This window comes from Protopterus annectens, chromosome 2.part2, assembly GCF_019279795.1.
Source record: "Protopterus annectens isolate FY-2018-M chromosome 2.part2, PAN1.0, whole genome shotgun sequence".
NCBI classification, from domain to species: domain Eukaryota; kingdom Metazoa; phylum Chordata; order Ceratodontiformes; family Protopteridae; genus Protopterus; species Protopterus annectens.
In genome coordinates, this window is record NC_056730.1 from 512,263,505 (window position 1) to 512,290,972 (window position 27,468).

The 27,468-nt window shown below is 42.4% G+C and overlaps 1 protein-coding gene across 1 annotated transcript in view; it reads right to left on the reverse strand.

The window, feature by feature from the left end:
* Window positions 1-27,468, reverse strand: part of SEMA4F (ssemaphorin 4F) — a 1,454,381-nt gene that overhangs the window by 47,832 nt on the left and 1,379,081 nt on the right. Inside the window, exon 13 of the mRNA XM_044063980.1 lies at window positions 20,763-20,818. Coding sequence (XP_043919915.1) covers window positions 20,763-20,818 — 56 coding nt within the window. The remainder of the gene's footprint in view (window positions 1-20,762; window positions 20,819-27,468) is intronic.

Consider the following 27,468-nt stretch of genomic DNA (forward strand, 5'->3'; position numbering starts at 1 on the left):
TGGCGTCGGCTGCATCTTATATACCCCAGTTGCACTGACGTCAGGGAGGAGGCGACAGCAACTGACGCCGGACCAAGACTTTGGAACTCAGGTCGACTGGGGAACCGCCTGACGGCAGGATAACCCAAGTGTAATGACTGCAGCAGTGTAACACGATGAACATCTATTACGGTCCAACCACTCTCATACAAGGTGACTTCAACTACCCCTCCATCAACTGGGAAAACTACTCATACACTAACACACTGGCCCAATGCTTCCTGGAATTCAGCAATTCCAATGCCTTGGACCAGCTCATTCTTACCCCCACTAGAGAAAGCAACATCCTTGACCTGGTTATTCCTAACATGGGGAACTGCTGCTCTGCACCAACAGTCAATCCCTCCCTGGTTAGGTATGACCACAAACTAAGCAACATGGAAATCCACATCTCACCCACACCCCCTGGCAAAGGTAACCACCATGAAAAACTTCTCCAAAGCTGACTTTGAGCTCCTAAAACAGAGTTGGCTAACTTCACGGCACCTATGTCAATGGAAAATAGATACATGACTGCCGAATCATACACCGATGCATTGTATGGACTATGCTCTCCTTCAAAAAAGGAAGCCAATCTGGTGGTCCCCTGCCATTAATAAACTCTACAACAGAAGGAAGAAACTGTTGCAGAAAAAGGTGAAGTCCCAAGACTGGAAAAATCTTATTAGGATCCACAAAACATTGAGATCTCTCACCAAAATCTCTAAAGTCAGCTATGAAGGCAGAATTGCAGCAGACACTACAAACAACCACAAAGCATTCTACAGTTACATCAAGAATAACCACGACAATACCCAGGTTTGCTCTTAGTTACTGCACAATGGTACCTCCTATACTGAACCAACAGATATTGCCAACATACTGCCCGATAGATTCAGTGCCAACTTTACCCCCCCCCCCCAAGGACCAATCACAATACCGGAGTAATGCCAGGTACCAAGCATTATTGCAACACAAGTTAAATTGTCCAAGGCCAAGAATACAGCTTCCACGGGACTCGACAATATCCCTGGATGCGTTCTACATGTACTACAAAGTGAACTGGCACCACATCTGTGTGCCCTGTTCCATCACAGCCTCACGTCAGGCTTTGTCTCTACCAAATGGCGCACTGCTACAGTCATCCCTCTCCATAAAGTGGGAGCGACTAAAGACCCTGGGAATTATCTCCCCATTAGCCTGACAAGTCTGATATGTAAGGCTATAGAGTGCATCATCATGGACCTAATTAACAAGGATACAGAGACTCTCCGAACTGAAGATCCCATGCAATTTGGTTTTGTGAAAGGTAGATCATGCCTGCTCAACCTGGTTGACTTCTTTGAGTCCGTCATCAGAGCTGTGGATGAGGGTAAGGTGGTTCATACAGCCTACCTCAATCTGGCCAAGGCCTTTGATACCATTCTCCACTCAGGAATTATTGATAAACTCACCAAACTAGGCATCAACCCCTATATTACTAGGTGGGTTGCAAATTGACTCACAGATAGAACCCACAGTGTGAACGTAGCAGACTCCAAGTCAGACTGCTGACCAGTGTCAAGTGGACTCACACAGGGATCGGTCCTGGATCCTCTCTTGTTAGGCATCTACTTCTCAGAAGTCCAGGCCAACATGGAGGGACTCTGGCTGACCAAGTTCGCAGACTACTGCAAGCTGGGAGCAATTATTAACTCCCCAAGTGATGCAGGCATCATACAGAAAGGCTTCACTGAGACCAATGACTGGTCTCAAAACCATGGCCTTAAGCTTAATGCCAGAAAATGTGCAGTTATCCCTTTTGGGAAAAACTCAGTTCCCACTAATTACCACATTGATGGGAGTCCACTGAACAGTGAAGGCGTTATGAGAGATCTGGGGTCACAGGTTGACAGCAACCTCTCCTTCGACCACCACATTGCCACTGTGGTCAGAAAGTCCTTCTATGTGGCACATCTTATTACCAAGGGTTTTGCATCCAAGAACAAAGAAGTCATCATCTCTCTACTCTTTCCTCATTACGCCAATCACTGAGTATAATGCCCCATTTAGCATGTACCTCACTAGACATATGCAATAGCTGGAAAGGCCACAAAAGTACCTCACGAAGAGGATCCTAGGCCTTAAACACATGTCCTACATAGACAGACTCAAAAAACTCCAGCTATTCGCTGTCCCATATCGTCTACTAAGATGTGATCTCTGCTTGACTTACAAAGCCATGTCTGACCCAGCTCTGTTAGAAATGCTACATCTAAAGAAATCCCAATCCCTCTGCACCCAGAGACCTCAACCTCATTATCACAATCAACAAAACATGTTGGAGGGACAGGTTCATAACCCAGAGACAGCCTATGCTCTGGAAAAGACTTCCCATACATGTCAGGCAGAGCACCTCACTGGCCCTCTTCAAGAGAGATCTTGATAAGTGGATGGGAAATAGAAAGTTTAGCCCAGGGAATCACTCTAGTGGCTCTACTTGATAAAGGCACTGGGAACTAACGTTGGTTGGCACGATGCCAGGGCACTTCTATGGGCAAGGCTTGTAAAGGTTCCAGGGCCATTAGCCTAGTACACACCTATTTACCTATGAATGACTGAATAAGAAGTTATGTACTCACCATAACGTTCGATGCATGTAGTCCATCTCGCCTCACATTCTTACCCGTGGGTTCGGAGCAGAATATCGGCTCCGACTCGGCCGATTTTACTAGCTCGAAGTGTTTCATTGGCTGGGCTAAGCAGGTATCCCATGGTGCACTGCTCCATATCCCCAGATCTAGTTTGCTGCGAAACTCATTTGTACTCCATGCACACATCACATCCAGGTAAAGAATAAGCTAAGCAAGGGAACTCTGAAGATAACAACCTAACCTCCAAATCCTCCAGGAAGGGGGAAGGTGGGTGGGTAAGTAAGAATGTAAAGCGAGATGGGCTACATACATCGAACGTTATGGTGAGTACATAACTTCTTGATGTTATGTGTCCTATCTCGCCTACATTCCTGGGTGGCTCATAGGAAAATACTCCTGAGAACTGTGGAGCCAAAGGAAGACCGAAGACCTGCCTCTGGAGACCACGTCCAATTTGTAATGAGAAACAAATGTGTGAGGAGAAGCCCAAGTAGCTGCAGCACATAAATCATCCATTGACAATCTGGCTTGATAGGCTGTGGATGGGGAAACAGTCTGAGTAGAGTGAGCCTTGACCGGAAATGGCAGATCTTTACCTCCTGCTTGATAGATGAAAGAGATACAACTAGGTATCCATCTAGACAGGGTGACCCTGGAGACCTGGGAACCCATTCGGTTTTCCGAAAAGGAAACAAAAAGTTGGTCAGACTTCCGGATATCTTTAGTTCGGTGTAGATAGAAGCGTAACTGTCTGTGTACATCCAACTGGTGAAAACTAAATTCTGCCTTGTTAGAAAAGTGGGGAAAGAAGACAGGCAGCTCAGTGGATTGATTTAGGTTAGACACGGAAGCCACTTTAGGAAGGAACGAAGGGTTTGGTCTAAGATAAGACCCTGTCTTTATGGAAGATTAAATATGGAGGTTTGATAGAGAGGGCTTGAATTTCTGAAACTCACCTTGCTGTAGTGATTGCTGTTAAGAAGGCTGTTTTCCAGGTCAAGAATTTCAATTCGCAGGTAGCTACAGGCTACGAAAGGTGGTAAAGTAAGGGCTTGTAGAACAAAATTGAGATCCCGGGGCATGATTGGTTTGGACACGGGAGGACGGAGCAACAGAGTACCCTTCAGGAACGCCTTGCATAGTCTACGCGCCATGAGACTAGGCTCATTTGTTGCATGGAAATTAGAGATCGCTGCCAGTTGAACTTTGATGGTGGCTGATGCGGAACCCTGATGGAAAAACATAGACAAAAACTCTAGGACTGAAGCGATTGGAGCTGTGTAAGGATCAATGCCTCTGGTATGTGCCCAGATAGAAAACCTTTTCCATTTACTAGAATAAATCTTTCAAGTGGATGGTTTATGAGCGGACGATAATATATGAACCACTTCTGGTGAGAAATTATGAAATCTGACTAACGATGGAAGTGGAGTAGCCAGGCTGTCAACCGGAGGGTCATCAGGGAGGGGTGGAACTGTCCTGACGTGTGTGTAAGTAAATCTGGTTGAGGGTCCAGAGTCCAAGGAGTATCCACAATGAATTGCTGAAGAAAGGGAAACCAAACTTGGCAAGGCCAGTGTGGAGCAATCAGAATGATTCTGCTTCCCAAGGATTGCGCTTTCTGAATCACCTTTGACAGCAGGGGAAACGGAGAGAAAGCATAAAGCAGACCGGTGGGCCAATCGTGAACCAGAGCATCCCTGGGTGGCTCCCCCTGTGGGGGGATCAGCGTGAAGTAGTTGCTGCATTTCGCATTGAGGGGGGCTGGCAAAAAGCTCACAGCAAGGCTGACCCCATCTGCTGAAGATTCGCTCTGCAACCAGGCGATTCAGGGACCACTCATAAGGCATCAGAATAGCTCTGCTTAGCCTATCTGCAATCACGCTGGACTTCCCCGGAATGTGCGCTGCCACCAGAAACCGTTGGGAAGTTACTGCCCGATGCCAGACTCGCATGGCCCCTCTGCACAGAGGGTAAGACCTGGTTCCCCCTTGCTTGTTTAGATACCACACTACTGACATGTTGTCTGAGTGTATCTCAATCGTCCCTAGAGGAAGAACACTCTGAAGTGCCTGCAGCACAAGTAGCACTGCTCTCACCTCTAGGACGTTTATGTGCAGATGTATCTTGTGTTCTTGCCACTTGCCTTGGACTGTCCTGCCAAGATAATGCCCCCCCCACTCCATCTGGGAGGCGTCCGTGGTCACCGTGGCAACCGAGATGGGTGGAATGAAGGGTTTTCCCCCGTCCAAATTGTTGGTGCACAGCCACCAACCGAGGTCCTGCTTGCATCTGTCCGTGAGCAAGATGGGATGAGACAGTGGAAGTCTTTGGAGAGACCATTGAACAGAGAGGAGCCATTGGACAATTCTCATGTGCAATCTTGCTAGAAGGACCAACATGATTGTTGCTGCCATGGTCCCTAGGAGCTGGAGAACCCATCTTGCCTTCGCTTGTCTCAGAGGCATCAGCATGTGTATCTGTTGTTATAAGACTCGGATCCTTTCCTGCAGTAAAAATGCTCGCATTCGAATGGTGTCCAATTCTGCTCCTATAAAGGTGATATGCTGCGAGGGCAATAAAGCAGATTTTTCCCAATTTATTGTTATACCCAACTGGTGACAAGAGTGATGGTAGCGTCCCTGGTTTGAACTAGTTGATGCCTGGTGGGAGCGGTAAGGAGCCAGTAGTCCAGATACGGAAACATCTGGAATCCCTGACGTCTCAAGTGAGCTGTCACCACCACCCTACACTTGGTGAACACCCTGGGGGCTGTGGTGAGATCAAAGGGCAGGGCTCGAAACTGGAAATAACTGGCTTCCAGCCGGAAGCGTAGGTGACTCCTGGATTCCCTGTCCATTTTCACATGGTAGTAAGCATCCTTGAGGTCGATGGAGCACATCCATACCTCCTCTCCCAACAATGGGAGAATCGATTGTAGTTTGACCATACGGAACTTGGACTTGGGTACATACTTGTTCAGTTGGCTGAGATCTAGTATGGGTCTCAGGTCCCCTGCTATTTTCGGCACCAAAAAGAATCTTGAGTAAGTCCCTAATCCGATTTGGTCTGAGGGGACACGCTGGATGGCTCCTTTTTCTAGCAGCTGTGAGATCTCTGAGGTTGCTTGATCCCTTTGACTGGGTGGTACGTCTGGGATTTTTCTGATTGGCGGGGATTCTGATGAAAATGGAATGAGATAACCTCCGAAAATTATCCGTAATACCCATCGGTTCTGGGTAATGCTTTCCCAGGCTTTCGGATATAAGGAAATTCGACCCCCGACTGGCTCCGGATAAGCGCAGTCGGGCACACCCTCAGGAACGAGAGTATGGAGAGCCACAAAAGGAATCGCGGTCTCCCGAATTGTGGGGGCCCCTTCTGCCTCTGGAGCGACGTCCCCCTGAATAACCCGCCTCTGGAGGGGGGTTTCACTTCGTGCGGCAGGAAAAAACCTCTGTGATTTCTTGAACCACACCCCCCCCCAACTGGGCCTTGGGATAAGGCCTAGAAGGAAGGGAAAAACAGACTCCTATGGCAGACAGGGTCTTTCCCTCTTGCTTGCACCTGGTGAGGGTGTCTTTCACTTTGGTCCCAAACAAAGAGGAACCATCAAAGGGGGCATCAGTGAAGGAAGACTTGAAGGCCTCCGCAAAGTGACACAGGCGCAGCCAGGCTTACCTTCTAAGGGCGACCCTGAGCTTGCTGCCCTACTCGCTCCCTCGGCTGCATACGAAATGAGCCACATGGATGAGTTAACAATGGAGTTGATGGTAGAAACCTGGGCGTTAACCGTCTGAGCCACCACCTCAGGAACGTTAGCCGCAAGAGTATCTCCTAACTCTTTGAGATCATCTCTCTGGAGCCGAGTGAAGTGAGACAGGTAATTCAGCGACCGTAATGTAAAGGTTGCTGACGAGAGGGTATGCTTCCCATACCGATCCATGGTCCTAGACTCCTTGTTAGGAGGATGGACGGACGAAGAAGACTCTGCTACTTCCTTCTGAGTGGCTGCCGCCACCACCATGGCATCTACAGGGACTCCTTTAGACAGAAACTCTTTGCCCTGGGGGGCGGAAAGAAACTTGTTGGGACGCCTGAGCACGGGCTCCACAGAATCAGGGTTCTCCCATACCCTTCGACAAATCAGGTCCAGGAGTTCGTCGAAGGGTGGAGACACCCAGGAGGCGGACGGCTGAGCACCAAATGCCTTAAGGAATACTGACTCCACCTCGGAAGGGGCTTTGGAAGGCCAGTCACCTCTTTGTTTCAGTATCTCCAGGATATCGGAGAAGGAAACATCATCAGAGGATGACTTGGGGGACCCCTCAGATTCCTCGAGGTCAGTATCAGAGGTGAGGGACTCATCCTGGGAGTTTATATGCTTCCTCTTGCACGTTTTCTTTCTGGGGTCTCCTCAGGCATGAACTCTGAGGGACCCTCAGAAATTTGGGGACCACTCGTGGGGGTATCCCTAGGCCCTGGTGCTCTGCTGTCCATGGATGGGTGGTGATCAGAAGCTCTCACCGGAGTAGTGGGGACAGAGTGACCGACCCGCCTGATGTAGCTGACAATCTGGCCAGCGCAGTCCGCATAGCCTCGAAGGCTGGCCCCCCCAAATCCGAGGAGCAACCAGTCTCCGAGGCCATGACGGGGGTCTGAGTTCCCCGAGCCGATGCACCGAGAGGGAGGCTCGGGACCAAAATAAGCCCCGAGATGTCCCCCTCGGGCCCAACCGAAGAATCCCGAGTCCCGAACCCAGAGGACTGAGCGGATGGGGTCAGAGCCGATGCCGGTACCGATGGAGCCAAACGGGGCATCAGAGCCGGCCTAGAAACATCACACGGCGCAGAACACTCAGGCTTCAAAGACAAACATGCGCTCAGAGGAGGAATGATCGAAGACGGGGTTGGGATGGGCTCCGGAGCCGACTGGGCCGGAGCCAAAAACAATTTTGCCAAAACCGGTGACTGGAGGAGCCTCTGAACCACCCTATCAACATCCACATCCGAAAGGGTCCTGGAGGATTTCGAGGCAGGGATGGAGAATGAGATCTCCTCTCAGGAGAAGCTGGTCTGAGACTGGGCGATCGGCTCCTAGGAGGTTCCAATACAATTGGAGCCGACGCCGGTTCCTTCAATACCGATCCTTCCTGCGGCCCAGAGGACAGTGGAGCCGAGGAGGTCGATGCAGTTTTTGAGATTTTCTCCGGGGGCTCCGATGAAGCTGACGGAGCCGGAGATCTCTTTTTTGGCTTGCCAGATTTTGACTTTCCACCGGAAGACGAATCCATAGCCTCTTCAAAAGAGGCTTTCAATAGTCCCTTTAAAATTAGCTTATTCTTTCTCTCTTGGAGAACTCTAGGGCTGAACACATGACAAAAACTGCAGGATTCCTGCAGATGGATGGCTCCCAAGCAATAGACACAAATGGAATGCCCATCGGTAATGGACATTTTGTAGCCACATTTAGAGCACTTTTTAAAACCCTTAGGTTTGTGCTCCTTGGTATCCTTAGGCATCTTAACTACTATGCCCACAACACAAAACCAAGTCTGAAAACAATGCACAGGCGTTCACTCCATAAAAGCGGGAACGACACTAAATAGTAACCAACACTAAAACAGTGATCAAACACACACCAAAGATCAAGTACAAACTCTGAAAAAGGGATTGAAAAACCACAAGGAAAAGGAAGCCCAAACCTCTAACTGAAACGGTCTAGACCGTACTCACACAGAAGGCAAAACGGAGAACTAGGCCCACTGAAATGGGCCTAGCCCAAGGGAACAATCAGTGGGATACCACACAACAATCACACAATCACAATTCTTGACAACTTAGACAAACTTAGACAATTAGCTATGAAAATAGCTTTTGATAGGAATCAAAACTTTTCTTAAGACAAGAAAAAAAGAGGGTACTTACCCACAGCCAAGCGAGACCACGTCCGAGCTACACGAGATCTGGGGATATGGAGCTGTGCACCATGGGATACCTGCTTAGCCCAGCCAATGAAAGACTTTGAGCTAGTAAAATTGGCTGAGTCGGAGCCAATATTCAGCTCTGAACCCACGGGTAAGAATATAAGCGAGATAGGACTACATAACATCACTCGTTCAACTTCATGAATTGCAATAGTAAGAACCTTGTAAGCAACGTTCAACTTTGTGAATTGCAATAAGAACCTTGTAAGCAATGTAACTGCAATAATAACCTTGTAAGCAACGCTCAACTTTGTGAATTACAATAATAAGAAGCTTAGCAAAAAATATGACTGAACACTTGTTCAGCTTTGTGAATTGTCTGGCAGCAATAATAAGAACCTCATTTGTTAATCAGCAAAAAAAAAAAAAAAAGTTGAACAGTAATAAATGAACACTCGTTCAATTTCACACACACACTCCGTACTGGCAACATTAATACGAACCAAACTCCACTTACTTAAGCAATCCGTGAATTCTACACTCATTTGTTGAGCAGGTGAAGCAGAAAAAAATGACCAAACAAGCTGTACTGTATTTAAAAAATTGCGTGGGCAGAAAGAAAAAACAGAGATGTATGGGACCGTTCTCCATTCTTAAACAGCCATTAACAGTTCCAAAAGTACAGCCCAGGGTGGACTGCCCCTCTCACACCCCCAGGTATGCCACTAAGTACCTATTTCTTAATCTTAACAGACATTTCCTACAGATTTACAGTATGTGTGTGTGCATTTTCATCACTGCTGTATTAATGCTATATTCCAAGTTTCCAGATCCAAACAGGTGACTGCTAATGACACAGCCCCAATGTCCCTGATAGGCTGGCAGTCTGCCTGGGTGCCTCACGAAGATTATGTGTGACGACGTCAGCTACAATTTGTAAAAATAAAATAAAATCTGAAATTAAAGGGGCCACTCGGGAATTCATGGCACCCTATTATTTTGCCCTCAAAACCGGTAAATACAGGCAAATTTGGTACGGTTGAGAGGTATGACTGCATATGAAAAATCTACATATACAACCCTTCCTTATCTAGCAACACAGCTCACCTAAATCAGACCACAGAAGGAAAATGTATTCTTAGTAGAACAAGAAAGCTAAAAGAATAAGAATTAAAATGCTAACAGCAACTGCGAGAGGATTTCTCTAAAGAAGCATTTCAATACAAAACCAACCGAAGGAACTCCAGGGGAACACTTTACATTTGAGATGAGACAAAAGACATGTAACCTCCATTTTGTGGGGTATTCAAGCATTTAGACAACGTACAAACACCAGTCTCTTCCATTCTGAGTTTGAGTTGGCCAAGAAAGCTCAAAATTAACTTTCACTTCTATAACTGCAGATATTGCTCATCATTTGAGTTTCCCAAGACTTGGCCATAAAAGAACTATTATTCTATATTTCCATTCATTATCAGATAGTAACTAACAAGATTCCTGATGTTGCAATTATGTCAAGGAATTTTCAGTTTCATTAATTGATAACAAATATGTTTCAGGATAAACCATTGGACTTGATCACTAAAATACATCCATTTATCTAACAGATCAGAAAGGAATTTCCTCACAATTTCTTTCCCTGCTATCTTAGAAGTTGACTGCAATGACCTTGCACTAAAATTTATTTAAATTCAGGAAGCAACAGACGTCTGCAGTTAAACTTATGCCAAGGACATGCTTCGTAGGATTTTACTCTGCACAAAATTTCTCTCTCAATGTTCACTTATCACCTGCTTGCAGGAGGTGCATTTTTTGTCAGAAAAGCACCAGGTTTTAACCAGTTATAAAGCCCTTTTCTACTGTGATTATCAACTCTTAAAAGTGCAGTTATTTTGTTCCATTCTAGCAAATTTACTATTTCAGAATCTTAGTCTTATATACTGTAGGATGCCATTATACTGAAACTGTAAATGTACTTTTTATTTTGGGGTCAATCTATGCACCATATACTGCTTATGACATTTTTTGTTAGCACTGAGACTGTGGTGGTGGTGCTGCGGTAGCGCTGTCGCCTCACAGTTAGACGTTGCCAGTTCGATTCTCAGTTAGAGCGTCTTCTGTGTGGCGACATGCATGAATGGGTGTTCCTTCGTTGAAGGTTGTGCGTTAGACCCAGCAAGCCAGCACGTAAAACTCTACTGCCAATCATTAGTGGACCAGAGTTCCGCTGTGGCAACCCCTAACCAGGAAAAGCCGAAAGACACACACACACACACACACTGAAGAAGGGCATTCTTCAATTCAGCTCTCAAGTATGTTATTTTAACAAGAGAACATTTAAAGGAAATAAAGATAAATTACTAGACTTTTTCAATCTATTTTAACCTAGAGATGTGTACTTCATCATCTGGTCATGCACAAACAGACCAAGTATGTTTGCTAGAATAGATTTTTTGCTTCAGTCTTTCATTCATTATATTTCAAAACATTATCCAGTAGTTTAGCAATTTCTCAGTGTTTCAATAAATAACGAAAGAGTGACTTCCTATAACTTTATATAATTAATATTTTTCATCTAGAAATTCAACATGACATTTATGAGCTATAGGACATCAACAGTGTAGAGTTTAACAAGCTACTGACTCAATTACAGATTGCTGAAGAACTAAACTGTGATAATCATATCCCTTATACAGCAGTGATACTTAACAGAATTAAGAGTCTGTCATAGTCACAATCTCTGATTTTTATGTTAAAGTTTAAACACAGCTAAGTACTTTTTGGCTGAAATCTTGGGTGATTCTTTAAGATATACTTCACTCACACCATCTATTTTGTATCAGTCTTAAAATCCATCAAATGGCCTCTCCTCACATCCATAACAGACTGTGGACGTTTTCATTTCTTTACAATGATACCTATAGTGCAGAGTTAATATAACTGATATCCACGTGGAGGGTTACTATACCTCTGATTTAGACTGCTCATTTCATTCACCAATCTAATTTAGTTACTACTTTTCCACAACTCACTTTTCCTATATCTTCAATCCGTGAAGCTATTTGTACTATGCCACCCAAGACAGCACCGGGTCCTGATGAATTATCACCCTAATATACTGCTGAAATCTTTATAAAATTATCTCCATTTTTCAGTTTATTTTTAAGCAAATGCTGCACAAGTGGGTCCATATTTTTTTCTTTCTCAAGAGCAATTCTTACACTCAAGAAAGAAAGACACTACTTGCCTTTACAATTACAGGCCCATTTCTTTTTTTGAACACAGATTATAAAACTCTTGCTAAATTAAATCATTTTTACTGTCTAGATTAGCTGACATCATTCATCCTAGTCACTATGGGTTTCACATGCAGATCGATGTCATGGCTAATCAGACTTTTCAGGCTATACAATTAACTATCAAAAATAAAAGCGGAAAGACAATACTTTAAATATTAACTCAAGATATTTTACTCTGCTACAGATACTTATAAAACACTGTCAATGGTTCAAAAGGTAGCACACCTGTTGCTGCAGAAGGCTATGGGTTTTATTCCCTCACCGGGTAAATGGATTGCTGACACTGCAGTACAGTACAGGAGGGTTGCTGCACTCCTGAGTATGTCATCCTTCAGATGACATGTTAGCCATGGTCCCACCTATTTGAGTGGATAGTAGCTCAGGTGGATGTGAAAGAGCCCAAGTCACCTATGGGACAGAGTACAGGAAGCTCCCCGATGCCCTGGTCAATTTTTCCCTACTAGTAGAAATACCACCTCAGTTCTCCTCTGAAAGCAGGCTAACAGTCTAGTAGGACTAACCTGGTGAACAAAGGATAAATAAAAAAATCTGACAGTGTTAACAGAGATCATCTTAAGCAGCTGTTATCTTTTCGTAAGCCTCTACTTGCTTGGTTAAGGCTGTTCTATGCACTGTTTAATATTACATTGCATTGCTTAGCCTAGCTCAACTTCAAGGAATGTATCAAAATTGTCTTCCGTCTTCCTCTTTTTATTCTCTTGGCTTTTGACCCTAATTTTGGGTTTCATACAATCTAACCTCATGACATACCTCATAAGAATTTTTTCCCTTAATTAAATTATTACCGTCTATATACAATAGGTTACTCTGCAAAATCTTCAAAGTCTAAAGTAATGTTTTAACCAAACAGGATGCACTACATTCTTACATTACTACAATTAAGCATATTAAAATGTTGCAGTGGCAGTACTTGTCTGAGACCACTCATATCTCAGATCTACAAATTCAAAGGGGATTCAGTGTCTGTCAGCCTGGGATGACATGCTCGACAAGCCACGCTGCTTCGCTAGAGATGACTTGCACCTATCACCCTTAGGCTTTCGAATACTGGCCAAGGCTCTTGCCACCCCCACACTGCCTTTTTTAGGCAAGGCTCAAAAGACAAACCCACCACCGTAAATAGCACAAGTAACAAAAAACTGAGGGTAATGCTACTCAATGCCAGAAGTCTAAACCTCAAAGTGCACGCACTCAAGGCACTCCTCAGTATGGAGAGACTCGATATATGTGCAGTAAGAGAAACCTGGTTTAAGGCTTCATACAGCACCCCAGCACTACCAGGCTACAACTCATACCATACATTTCGGCCACAAAACCCGGACCGAAATACAAAAGGCGGGGGAGTATCCATATTCATCAAGGATACCCACACCTCCAGGTTAGTGGCACAGCACGATGCTTCAGAGATCATCCACGTGCAACTAACAATGGGCAAAACTGCTATTCAAATTATAGCTTGCTACAAATCACCCACTATGTCCCAGGACCCCCACTCCGCATTTCTGGAAACATTGGGAAACAAAGTTCCTACCAAACATCCTGATATTGGGTGATTTCAATTACCCAAACATTAACTGGGAGAACTACTCAGTACAAACTCCCTTGCTCAACATTTTCTAGAATTTATAAACTCAAATGCACTGGATCAACTGGTCAACACCCCCACCAGAGGTGACAACATATTGGACCTGGTCATCACCAACATAGGCAACCGGTCCGGAGGACAACCCTTCGCTGGTTAGATCTGACAATAAACTAATCACTCTGGATATCCATATTCTGTCACCACCCCCGGTCAAAGAAACCACCGTGAAAAACTTTTCAAAAGCAAACTTCACGTTATTTAAGACCGAAGTGTGAAGTTTCAAAGCCCCCATGCTAAAGGATAACACTGTCCAAGCTGCAAAATCCTTTACTAATGCACTCTATGGGCACCTACAAAAATGCATGGATCGTGCTATCCCAAACAAAACCAAGACTCACTCCTCCAAGAAAAGGAAACCAGTCTGGTGGACCCCTGCCATAAACAAGCTATACAATAGGAGGAAACTAGTACAGAAAAAGAGTAAAATCACAAGAAGGGAAGACATCCCTGATCAGTATCAGCAAGAAACTACGTTCCCTCATAAAATCATCCAAGGCTAGCTTCGAAAGAAAAATTGCCATGGACTCCAAAGATAACCACTAGGCATTCTTTAGCTATGTCAAGAATCTAAGTGGCAATTCTCAGATCTGCTTGGAGTTAGTGCAGAATGGCACAAAATACACCGAACCGACCCAATACAGCCAACATCTTGGCAGACAGGTTCAGTGCAAACTTCACCCCCCTCTCACCCCCAAAACGGCCCATAACTATACCAGAAGAATGTAGTGCCACTGAAATCACAGACACACAGGTTAGAACAGCCCTCTCCAAAGCCAAAAACACAGCATCAATGGGACCGGACGGTGTCCCAGGCTGCGTCCTACACGAGCTCAAAGATGAACTAACCCATCATCTAAACACACTGTTTAAACTCAGCCTCTTCACAGACTACGTGATCATAGAGTGGCGGTACAGCAATGGTTATTCCACTCCACAAAGGTGGAGCCACAATGGACCCCGGGAACTATCGCCCTATAAGGCTGACTAGCTTGGTCTGCAAAGCTATGGAGCGCATCATCATGGATCTCATTAACAGAGACATTGGAAACCTCCAAACACTGGACCCTACCCAGTTCGGCTTTGTTAAGGGCAGATCATGCTTCCTACACCTGGTGGACTTCTTTGAGACAGTTACCAAGGCTATAGACGAGGGAAAGGTGGTCCACACAGCCTACCTGGACCTTGTAAAGGCCTTTGACACCATTCCCACCTCAGGTATTATAGACAAGCTCACCAGCCTGAACATAAACCCCTACGTCACGAGATGGTTTGCCAAATGGCTCACGGACAGAACCTACATGGTAAGAGTTGCGGGAGCTAGGTCTGACTCTAAACCGGTTACAAGTGGCGTTCCTCAGGGCTCAGTCCTAGGACCCCTCCTGTTTGGCATATACTTCTCAGGAGGTACAGGCAAGCACAAGAGAACTATGGCTGACCAAGTTTTCAGACGACTGCAAACTAGGGGCTATAACTGACTCTCTGGCTGACACACACATCCTCCAAAAGGGTTTCACAGACAGATACCTGGTGTCAAAACCATGGCCTCAAGCTAAATGCCAAAAAGTGCATAGTCATCCCCTTTGGAAAAAAAGTACCCACAAACTGCCACATAGGTGGTAGCCCACTAAATATGGAAGACGTAATAAGGGATCTGGGGACCCAAGTAGATAATAATCTCTCCTTTGATAATCACATTGCCAAAAATGGTTAGAAAATCCTTCTATGTGGCCCACCTAATCACAAAACAGTTTGCATCCAGATCAAATGAGGTCATTGGGCCCCTCTATGCATCACTCATCAGACCCATCATAGAGTACAATGCCCCATTTGGGATGTACTTTACAAGACACCTGCAAAGACCGCAGAAGTACCTCACCAAGAGGATCACTGGCTTCAACCAGATGCCCAATGCAGCTCGACTGAAGAAACTTCAACTGTACTCGGTTGCATACCGCCTACTCAGAGGTGATCTCTGCCTGACATACAAGGCCACAAAATTGATGGACATGCTCCACCTAAAGAAAACCATATCCCCTCGAGCCACACGCTACAGGGATCTAAACCTCACTACAACAATAAATAGGACGTGCTAGAGGGATAGATTCCTGTCCTATAGACTTCCCATGCTCTGGAACAAAATTCCAATCTACATTAGGCAGAGCTCCTCGCTAACCCTCTTCAAGATAAACCTTGACGAGTGGATGGGAAACAGAAAGTTTACCCCAGGGATCACTTCAATGGATCTGATGGACAGAGGCACAGGGAACTAATCTAAGGGGGCGGCGAAAGCCAACACATTCCGGCTAGGCTTATAAATGCCTTTGGGCAGATTGCCTAGTACCTACCTAAGAACCTATGAACAATATCTACAATCAACCCTTTAAGTGAGTTTATTTTTTTGTCAGTAACTCATTAATGCCTCTTCTTTTTCATGGTATAATAACTTCAAGTTGAATGATCAAGTTTAGTTGGGGAGGTGGTGCCCCAAAAAATTCCATGGAAAGTGTTAATTCCTCTCGCTTTATAACATGAAAGATCCATTTCAAATGAGCCTTTTTACAAATTATTTTCAAAGATTTGGCAAGCCTGCATGCTTTTAGTTCACATCTTTCAAAAGACATCTGCTATTTATCATTTTAATTTTTAATCAAAAATTATTTGCATTGTATTCTCTCATTTCCTTTTGTCTGGTAATATACTTTGCAGCTTGGATACAATTCTCTCTCAGCAACACTTTCTTTTAGAAGAGAGACATTTTTTTATCACACAATATCCCAGTTTTGGCACACACAACGTTTCGCATGTTCACTCGTCTTTCACCAGTAGTTGTGAACATCACTGTTAAAAGGGGTAAAACATTACCTTTTTTGTTTAATTCCTCTTTCATGTTTTCCAGGAAAATTATTTTGGTTAGAGTAATTAACATATTCAGTATCCCCAACAATGACTTCATTATTACAGTTGTTTTAAACTAGAATAATTAGTTCAATGTCTTTCTCTATAATACTTTTTAAACTGTGGATTAATTACAGCCCATTTTCAGAGAGGACTGGGGGAAACACACAAATTACATATAAAAGAAAATAATACAACAAATGAGAAAAAACACTTTAAAAATGCAAGCATAAAAGTATATCGTTGACAAATATGTGAAAGTAGATTTGATAAGACTGAAACAGGTAGACTTTAAAGTGCGAGTGTTGGGGGTTGATTGTAGTGCAAGTTAAATTCATAAGTATTTAATAGATGAAATGAAAAGTAGAGAAACAGTGAGTGAAAAGCACAGGCAATATTATAAAAAGAGGAAAGTGTGTGTCATAAGGAGGAAGTGAGTTCTTGAAAGTTATATAAATACTGATGGGTATGTGAAAGCAGTTTTAACAGGCAAGATTTACACTGTACTGAGATTTATGTAACTGTTTGAAAGGTATGATGTCAATAGTAAAGTGACCACATAAAAAAGCAAGTTCCAAATATTGGCTATGAAGTGGCTGGGTGCTTATCAACAATTACAGACAATGACATTTTTTCACTAACTGTGATCTTCTAATAGAAATCTTCTAATTCAATTACTTGAGTAGATTGGTATCCATGGAAGTAAATAGTGTGGGAATAAATAGCCAGGGAATTGTTATGGCTAGGCTTGTATAGACCCTAGGGCCGATAGCCTAGTACCAACCTATGAACCTGGAGTAAAGATAGGGAATGGCATGTACAGTTATATATGACTTTGTAAGTGAAAGCAGGATGAATGAACTGTACTCTATTAAAGATTTCCATCCAAATTTAAATAAATTGTATGTATGTGTCCATTTAACAAGATGAACATGTATGTATGTGTCCTTCTAACAGGATGAACAGCAAACTTGACTGTCTTGTAGTATGCATATGCCAGTTTATGAAAAGTTGTTTTATTTATGTTACCAATGTCAGGCATGCTGTAAAATATTTTGGAACTGTCACATTGGTAAGCAATATCCTGGGACGATTGCACTGAAAATCAGCAACAGAGTCCCACAGTGGTGAATACCCTGAATACCACAACTCCCTAAAGGCACTAGCCCAGGAAGAAATGCCATCATGGGTCCAGCAAGGGGGGGCAAGTCAAGGAGTTCACCACTGTTGGCTCAGACACTGCTATCTATTGGTCTTGAGATAGTGCAACAGAATGCAATGGTGCACAATAATTCAACTGTAATTAATAAATACATATATACATGCACACACATACATACATATGTTCATTTTCTACTGTTCTGGTTCACATTCACAGTAGTTTTCTCTCTACATCTGCACGTCTACTTCATGACACACAATGCCATGTTTATTGTATGCAACTATTCACTGCCTTTATCACCATAAATATACATTTGCTTGTTAATGTTACCAAATGTTGTACTAGGGGTTATGCTACTGCTACAACTTTAATAATATTCAGTACATACGACTCTTGAGTGGGTCATGCTTTAAAGTGGTTTCTCTACGCTTATGTCTTTAAGAGCACCAGAAGGATGTGTAGGCTTCTATATATATAAAGACAGCAGGTGGTGTTTAAGAACATACAGTAGGAAGTAAAGTAGGCTGTGGATGGGTCAGTCAGTTCCACTTGGGGAAGATTTAGCTCAAATGTGATAGCAGACAAACAGGACCTCATTAGATGGGGCCATAATTAACTGAGTGATGAGTAATAGCCCACCTGTCACACAGCTGGTAAGGCAAACCCTATGCTGGGCAATACATTGGTGCTAAAGTGTGCTGCTTCCACTAATGTGGTTAACAAAGGTTCAGGCCAGCAGGTGATGCCATAGAGTATTTAGGACGTCCCTTTGAAAACACCTAATAACACAACTCCATTTATGATGTACGAGCTGTGTTACAGGGAGATGTGCACACTTTCCCATCCCTTGTTACTAGCCTCCTGTAAAACGGGGCTGGAGGCCACCCTGACTCTTTCTGGAGATCGAATGTGAGCACGTAACTACTTTTACCACTGGGAGTTCAGGGTATGGCTTCAGCCACATAAAGCTTAAGGGTCTTGTCATACTGTATTTAACTCTTTCCTTCATACAAGAGTACAGTCGACAGGAAAGTCAAGTTCCTGTGCATCCTCTAAAAGTACACTTGTGCATACCAAAGACTTCTCTCTGCTTCTGAAATGAGCATACTCAGCACTGTTTTTCAAAGTCTCACTTCTGAAGTCCTGGTTTAGATACATACCTAAAACTAAGACAGCAAAATGGCATGGTACAAGCTAATGGGATATACAGAGCTGGAGTTAGTGTATTAGCAAAACATTATGAAAAAATATGAAAACGGTTTCCATTTATGCAAAATTTAGTGTAATACTGTCATGTTGAGGGTGATATGGGAGGGTGGCCTAATGGTTAAGATGTTTGCCTTACAAACACAAGGTGCAGATTTTGAGTCTCACAAGGGATAATTGACTAGGCTTAAAATGACTTCCAACAGCAGTTAGCCTAGTACTAACCTATGAACCCTATATATGCAAGTTAAAGTGTGTGTGTGTGTGTGTGTGTGTGTGTGTGTGTGTGTGTGTGTGTGTGTGTGTGTGTGTGTGAGTGTGTGCGCGCAGTAAAATGACATTAAAACATGGTGGGTAATATGGAGATATAAATGTTTGTTTCCTAAAGCAGTTATGACTATTAGCAATCTTTTCATAGCTATAGTAATTTCATAAAACCTGTTTTGAAATATTAAAAAAGCAGTATACTACCCCCCCCCCACCCCTTGTCATACATCACTGGAATTCTCCCAAACATGTGAACAGTTATCCTAAAGGTATCTTTGATCCATCTCACTCACTTAAAGAGCTACAACACTTTGTTTCACCTTAACATTAACAACCGATGATATATCTGCAATATAAAAAATAAGCATTTACAGAAAAGACCTTTATACTACCACCACAGTGGAAGCCCATTATCTACCAAACAGCTTTAATATTTCATATTTTTTGAAACTCGTATAGTTTATCAGGTATTGCAAACTTTATAAAGTGAGTTTTCAGTAGAGGACTTTTGAGAAACAGTTTCAGAAAACAAGTGTTTTTCTGGCTTAAGGAATTAATTAGCTTCCTGCTGCACAGGACTGAATGAGTTAAATGTAGCTGTCACTTTTAAACTCAAATCACCTAGATTTTCTTTCTACCATACACTGCTGTTTAATATCCTTCTTGCATTCGCACTGTGCCTGCTCTACACATGCTGTAACCATGCTGGAGTTATATTTAAATTGTTGTGACAGTGGTACTGACAAATTGAGTCCTGTGCTGTGTACAATGAACTTGTCTGTGGCTGTACTGCTAAAGCAGAGTGTGGATTATAGTTTTAACTTCACAAAGTTCACTAGTACACCAAATTTGTATATCTGCTTGTTGGTCTGTGTTACATTCACACCAATACACAATGGCTGGCCACAGATCACACGTATGCTGAACATCAGTGGCATATGTAGTGTCACTGGACACTGCTACTGCTTAGCTATGTTTGGCGTTATGGCAATATCTACCTGTTCTTTTAAGGTGCACACCTCTGTAGTGCCCATTGTTTGCTAAGGTATTCTATGACCTTCCCTGTTCTACAGGCGCTACACACAACCATCCTTTATGGAGTAATTATGCTTATTCTGCTTGCCTGCCTAATCTGTGTTTCTGCATATTTACATACTCTATTTTTCCTGACAGTGCAGCCTACTACTGGAACATATATCCTTGTCAAGGACATACACTGCTGTTCTTGCTGCAGGCTCAGCCAAGTACTGTTTTCTCTGAACTGGTACAGTCTCTTTACAGAGTAGACAGACCTTCACAGGGCATGTGGTTTTGTAAACACCCTACACCTGCTGGGACTCCATTACCAAGAATGCTGTCAACTGTATTCTGTGTTTCTTTGAAAGTGGTTAAGGGCTGGTTTTGTATACAAGCCAATGCATGCACTGTTGTCTGAGTTAAGCATTTTAGCCTCCTTAGTCCACTGCTCTCTTCCAAAATCTTGGTCAGCAGTGCATAAAAGCTAGTAAAAAGGCAGCTGGATTCATAAAGTACAGCACTAATACTAACCACCTGCATATAGAGCAACCCAAGATCAAAGGGACCAATGCCCTGCTGTAACTAGTACCTTTATTATTACTCAGAACTCATTTACAACACTACCTCGTAAATCCAAGGTACAACTGTTTTATTTCTTAAAAAAAAAACTTACCAGTTTCTTCAAGACAAAATGAATTATTGTTCACACCTGTGACATCTTGAAGGAGACTGAAAAACAAAGATTTGTATACATAAAGACAATTACTTTTTTGTGTACCACTCACTTTTGAATACAGAAACATCTTAATTTCTGGACCATGCCAGACTTAGAAAAGCAGGAATTTGTAATAGTCATGACTCATTCCAACAACTACTGTTAAAACTTTTAGCTGCAGTGACTCACTAGAGCAACACAATGCAGCTACTGATGTCATACCATCTTATCGGGTATTCATTTTTTTTATTGCACAGAATTTTGCAGAAAGTACTAGACAATATAAATATCAGCTCCAAATACCCACTTATCATGCAACGGTCAAACATAACACAAACTAAAAGAATAAATAAATAACACAAGCAGCATCAAGTGATATCTCAACAGAAAAAATGTAAATTGAACACTGTTTTACTACTTTTCTTTCTACAGTATACATCTCGGTTTATTCAAGCTTCATACTTGGCAGTCTGAAGATAAGATCTCATCCAAAACAAGCAAACAAAACCAAAATGGTAGTCAGTAATTAAAGTCAACATGGGTAAAATTCCTGCAGCCCTTCTTTGAAGAAGTCACATTTCTTACAATACTAAAACTACTTAGAGCTTTTGAGCATAGGTGCTGCCAGACATCTCTGATGAGCTTGGTGTTGCACACATCAAAGTATGTACATGTGAAGCTACATAATTATTCAACCAGTGCCCTTCAACTATCCAAAAAGATTAGAATGATCCTTCTTATACTCAGTAGCCTACATGCTGCTCTGAGGTGTCCAGTGTTTAGCTTTTTGACCCATGAAATATCCAATCCTATATGACCAAAACATTACCAAGATTCTTAAAGAGCATTCCCAGCCTGTGGAATAAATTACCACTACAAGTCAAATAAAGTACTACTCTGGCTACCTTTAATGCTAGTCTTGATGACTGGATGAGCAGACACAAATTTTTACCACGAATATAAGCAGTATTAAGTGCTTGACAAGGGTGCCAAGAACTTTTACATTTGTCTACATAAATCTGTATAAGACTATGCATCTTATGACCCTAATAATCGCTTCCCTAGCATTATTCTTATGTCCCTTCCATTATGCAACAAAAGGATTTCAATATCCAGCATGCACGTAAGGTGGCTGTGACATAACACAGAACCTGAAGTTCTCCTGTCATAACGGTCCAAATACTTTAATTTTTTTTTTTTTTTTTTTTTTTTTTACCTTTTCCCCACAAATAAATGTTTTAAGATAAAACAAAACATACTTCTGGCTAACTCAACAGAGCTCAAAAGAGATTACTGATTATTAATTAAAAATAAAATGGTATCTTGGCTTACACCTTCAATGTTACTACTGAAATTAAACAAGAAAAGACCAGTCAGGAGTTACTTCCATATCATTTTGACTGCCTTAAGTTACAAATATTTCAAATTTCATAAATAGCCTAATAAAACTTTTTAAAATAAATAAATACAAAATAATGAATTAAAATAAATATCAAATTATAATAAATATGAAATCATAATAAATGCTTCATAAACAATTCATTATTTAAACCATTGGCTGCAGTGTGACATACAAAGGAATGTATCATGTTTTCTTTTTTAGCAAGATGCCTGAAACATTCATGAAAAGGTCAGGATTCCAAGAAACACAATTAACATTTGTTGGATCACTACTGAGCTACTGGATTAGTTATTAAATATTTCTGTGTCCCTTAAATGGTCCTGCACCCTCTTTTTGCTTGTCTATTGGTTTTACCTACAGAACATATTTCACTTTAACAAGTAAGAACATAAACAACTGCCTCCTGATAATGGTTTTCATTGGTATGAAATCTTGCCATTCTTTTAGTGAATATTTGAATTATTCATAAAAATACTGGCCATTCACACAGATTCCTGGGTGTCCAACAACATATATACAAATAGAACACACTTTATACAGAAAAAATAATGACCATCCCATCTTCTTGCAAAAATCTGTGTCAATGAACAGAAACGTAGCTGGGTCAGCCAGTGCCCTGTGCCAAAAAACAAAACAAAAAAAAAAAAAAACAGATCCACTCCACCAGCTCTTCCACTGAAGAGCATAAAAACAGACATTCCTTCTATTACCACACTAACCAGGTAGCCAGAGGCACAACAAGCCGCACTCTTTCTTGCCCAGCCATTCAGTTCCTGCTTTTTGTGCCATGCTCTGACCTTCCCCCTATTTTATTAAAAAAATATAAAGTTTATTTTTCTTATAAACTGTAGCAAACGGCTGCTACAGTTTGTACCCTGCCTGCACTGAGTACTAGGTTGCTCATGTTTAGTTAAAAAAATCTTATAAATTGTAGCAAAGTCTTGCTACAAATGTAGCAAACAGCTGCTATAGTTTATACCCTGCTTGCACAGAGCGCTACAGCACTCAGACCATAGTTTAAAAAAAATTCTAACTTTTAATTTGTAGCAAACTGTTTGCTACAATGTAGCAAGCAGTTGCCACAGTTTAGACTACACATGGAGAGCTACAGTGTTCAGATTTGAACGCAAATGTAATACTGGCTTTTAAAAGCTGGTACTGCATTAGATATGCTCGGCTGACCATGTGTGCATCCCCCCCAAACAATTTGATTCCAGTGCAGTTGCCCCTCTAACTCCACCCTAGCTGTCAGTGGATATGCTACACTTGAGGAATTCCCAAACAAAACCTTTAAATTAAGGTTTAAATATCATCTCCTCTGACCCCATAATATAGGTCTTCCTAATCACATTCCTCTTACCCCTATGATACACTTTACTAAGGGAAGAGGTAATCTGGTCATCCAAATAATTTCTACTTTGTAGACTTTTCAGCAATTTCCTTGGCTAATTTCTTAAACTTAAGGTTCTCAGAGCAAAGTTCCCTTGTTCTAAGAAATTTCCCAGAAGGAAGAGAATTTGCAGAGGGTGTGCACAAGAAGCATGTAAAAAATGTTCACTGAGGTAGGCTTTCTAAATAAAGTTGATGGCACCTGCCCATCATGTACAGAAATATTAGTATCCAAATACTGGATACTATTTACCTGTACACGGAATGTAAATAATAAGTCAAATGTATTATTCTGAACATGCTCCGTACATTTTGGGTGACGCAGTGGTGCAGCCGTTAATGTCGTCACCTCACAGCAAGAGGTTCTCCGATTTGATTTTCTGCTGGGGTGCCTTCTGGGCAGAGTTTGCATGCTCTCCCTGCGTTCGCATGGGTTTCCTCCGGGTACTCCGATTTCCTCCCACATTCTAAAGATATATAGCTGGAGCATTTCTCCCTAGGCCTCCGCTGAAAATAGGCTCTGTCCCAGTCGGACTTTGCCAGTCAACAAATGATAAATAAATTTTAAAAAACCTTCACGGAATCCTTTAGTTATAAAAAACACAACTCAACTCACTTATATAACTTTCATGCAAAACGTGTTCCTTAAAGTAATCCTCCTCATAAGTCATAATTTCTTTGAATATGCCCATAAACAACTTCACATAACTGGTTGTGACTCCCACACCCATGGCAGTTCCTCAAACTTGCTTATAATAGGCTCCCCAAAAGCAAAACAATTATTCATTAAACTGAATTCTACTAGTTACAATATATCTAATGGCCTCAGTGAGTCAGTAAGACAGTAAGATACTGCCTATAACCAAAATTTATGTGCAATTAAAGAATGAAGATTGGATGCATCCATTGTAGAAAAAAAGAACTCATACCCAGCAATTCTTTTTAACTTCCTGTAAGAAAAGACATGCTATTGTTAAAGGACAACAACGGGATTCTATTATTGCATGCTCGACTTCTCTGTCTTTTTTCTCCATTTACTGTCCCTGCTATGAATAAACAATACAGCATTTAAAATATTTTAAATTGACTGTTTCTCTCCACTAGAATACCTTACTGTACTGTGGAGGTTTCACTTTCAAAAACATCTGTCCTGCCTTGAAAAAGCTTGCTGCAGTCTCCAATTCAGTGATGTCATCAAGTCCACTGAAAACAGGTAGTTTTCTGGCAATTTCCCTCCCTAAACTGACTTCACCACTACTGTCCTAAAAACCGACCCATGCTGTGATGTCACAACTCCCTGGTCCCTCCCCTACCCATACAGAAAGTAAAGCTTAGAACAAGAAAACAGTACATGAGTCAAGTCTCCTGCTGTGCGCTGTCAATCACAGCAGGAAACGTCTCAAATTACCCTTAGCAGTTTGACAGCTAGGGAAGTTAGGTGTGAAGGGGGATGGGAGAGGAGTCAAAGTAGTTCAATTCAGGCTTCACAAAAGACTGCAGTTTAGCCATTCTAAAAAGAAGCAGCAGTAAAAAGCACTTTGAAAGTTTGTTCTGTGGCATTTGCACTGTTTGTGTTTTAAGTAGTCATTGAATGGCATGAAATGTTATTTAAAACTAACTGAATGAAAGACAGCTGTGTTTGCATGTAAAAATCAATGCAGTGACAGCAGCTTTAGGAAGAAAGAAGCCTGCATGATGTAATTTCTTACAGACAAGCACTGCATTATGCATTATAGGATACCTAGAGGCAGACTAAACAATCAGAATTACTTCAAGATGCAAGACCCCATGTGGTCAGACTCAGAAATTATGTATAAAAATGTTTAAAATCTGTAAACGGTCCCAGAGTGGTGTTAAAATGTAGGAAACACCAAACCATGATGAAATAAGCATGTTTTGAGAGTCTGTGGGTGCAGTTCTCCTTTAACATAAGATATTAAATTTACTACATAGGGTTGCAATAGTGTATCTAATAAAATACAGTTTCTGTCTAAAGGCCCTCCTACTTGTGGCACTATTAGCCCTTCCACCAATTCAGGAACGTCTACTTGAATTTTAGACATAGGTTTGTATTCAGTCTTAAATATTCATAAGAATTTGCTAGCAAAATCAAATGCATCCCATTGATGGTAGTGGCACAAGCAGATGGAGGGTGGGAAATCTGGCAGTGGTGATACATTGCTAATGCCTGTCTTTTGTTTTGAGACAGTAGGAATCACCTAAGAGAGAAATATCAGCAAAGCAGTGTTTGTTAACAAGTATCATAGCACAGTTACTTACCAACTGTATTCCATCTAATGCATACAACATACAAACTGTTGACCTATGCTGCACAAATGGGTCCTGTGTCCAGTTATATGATCCTACTAGGCATACACCCCACGGCTAGTAGGGTCAAATGGCAAGATCCTACTAGCCATATTTGAACGGTGGGCATCCATTTGCCATTGTCATTGGGTTGTCAAGTTTGTGTTTCACTGCCCATGTGTGGTTTGACATGCAATGGAGAATTGCAGAGATACACAGCAATGACACACTGTCGCCTTTAGAAGACAGTCTCGATGCAGTGGGAGTCTCTGTCATGCCACATGGGGCTGTCATTCAGTCCTATGTGCCACTGAAGCATGGGAGGAGAGGTTGTGTTTGCTTCACCTTTCTCCAGTACACTGGGTGTGCGTACGTACTTATGGTGTGCCCTGTAACAGAAAACTATGGAGACACACAATACTGACATTGGTTGTCCCCTGCAAGATCTGGTATTGGTGCAGTGGGTGAGTCTGCATTGCCATGAGGGGCTTTGCTCTGCCTCTCTCCAGTATATTGTGTGCGTGTCAGTGAATGTGTATGCATGCACGTAGTTACCCTATGATGGAGAAGATGCACAGCACCGAAACTGCTTCTCTACTAGGAGATCTGGTTTCAGTGCTGGATACGTCAGCAAACACAACAGTAGAGAGGTGGGCTTTGCTTTGGCTGTGCATCTATATATGATGTGACTTAATTATTCAGATATGCAGTTTTGTCACATGATGCAAGGAGAGTAACAGAAAACATGTTGCCCAATTTCACTGTTTACCGCTGTACCTGAAGTAGGGCGATGTTTTTTTCTGCAGCTATTGGACCAAAAAAGAAGTGCACCTGAATATGTGAATAGTCATATATGTAGAGTGGGGTAGTACTCAAAGTAAAGAAAACAATGGGACCAGACCTGTGGCTGTGTGACAAGTCTGTACACCATTTCTGGATGAGCAGGACAGGACTGCACGTGGGTGGGCTGATCTCTCTACTCAAGGTAAAAAGGGATGACGGTATGATCACGGATGTTTGGGTACCAACAATGGAGGCAACAATATCACGTCATGGCCTCTACACAAGCTGAAGGTGCAAGTACTGCATATACTTGTGGAAAAGGATTCCTGGTGGCCAAAGATCAGGATAATTTGGTCTGACATTATTCAACACTATATATGGAGGAGAGATACAAACCCAGAAAGCAGCAGAAATACAAATGCATGTGGAATAATGGATACATGAGGAGACTGGTGACAGCATTCTGATGGTCAGCATGCAGGCACCCCACAACAAAATGGTCATCCCCTGAACTATACATTCACGATGGTGAGCATCTGATGAATGAAGGGATGGATTACTTCATGAAAGACCGGAGGAAGGCCATCCTTACAGAACTGTGTTTCATATGAAGTTTAAGTGACAACACTAAAGGCACGGTTAATGAAAGTTATGTACTTACCACAGCAATAGACCCATGTTGTCAGCCTCCACCTTGTCCAACCTCTGGGTTAACAGATCTGACTGAGATCAGACACCAGCCAAAACCTTCAGGCTTCCAACCACTCGGCCTCCCTTACCCAC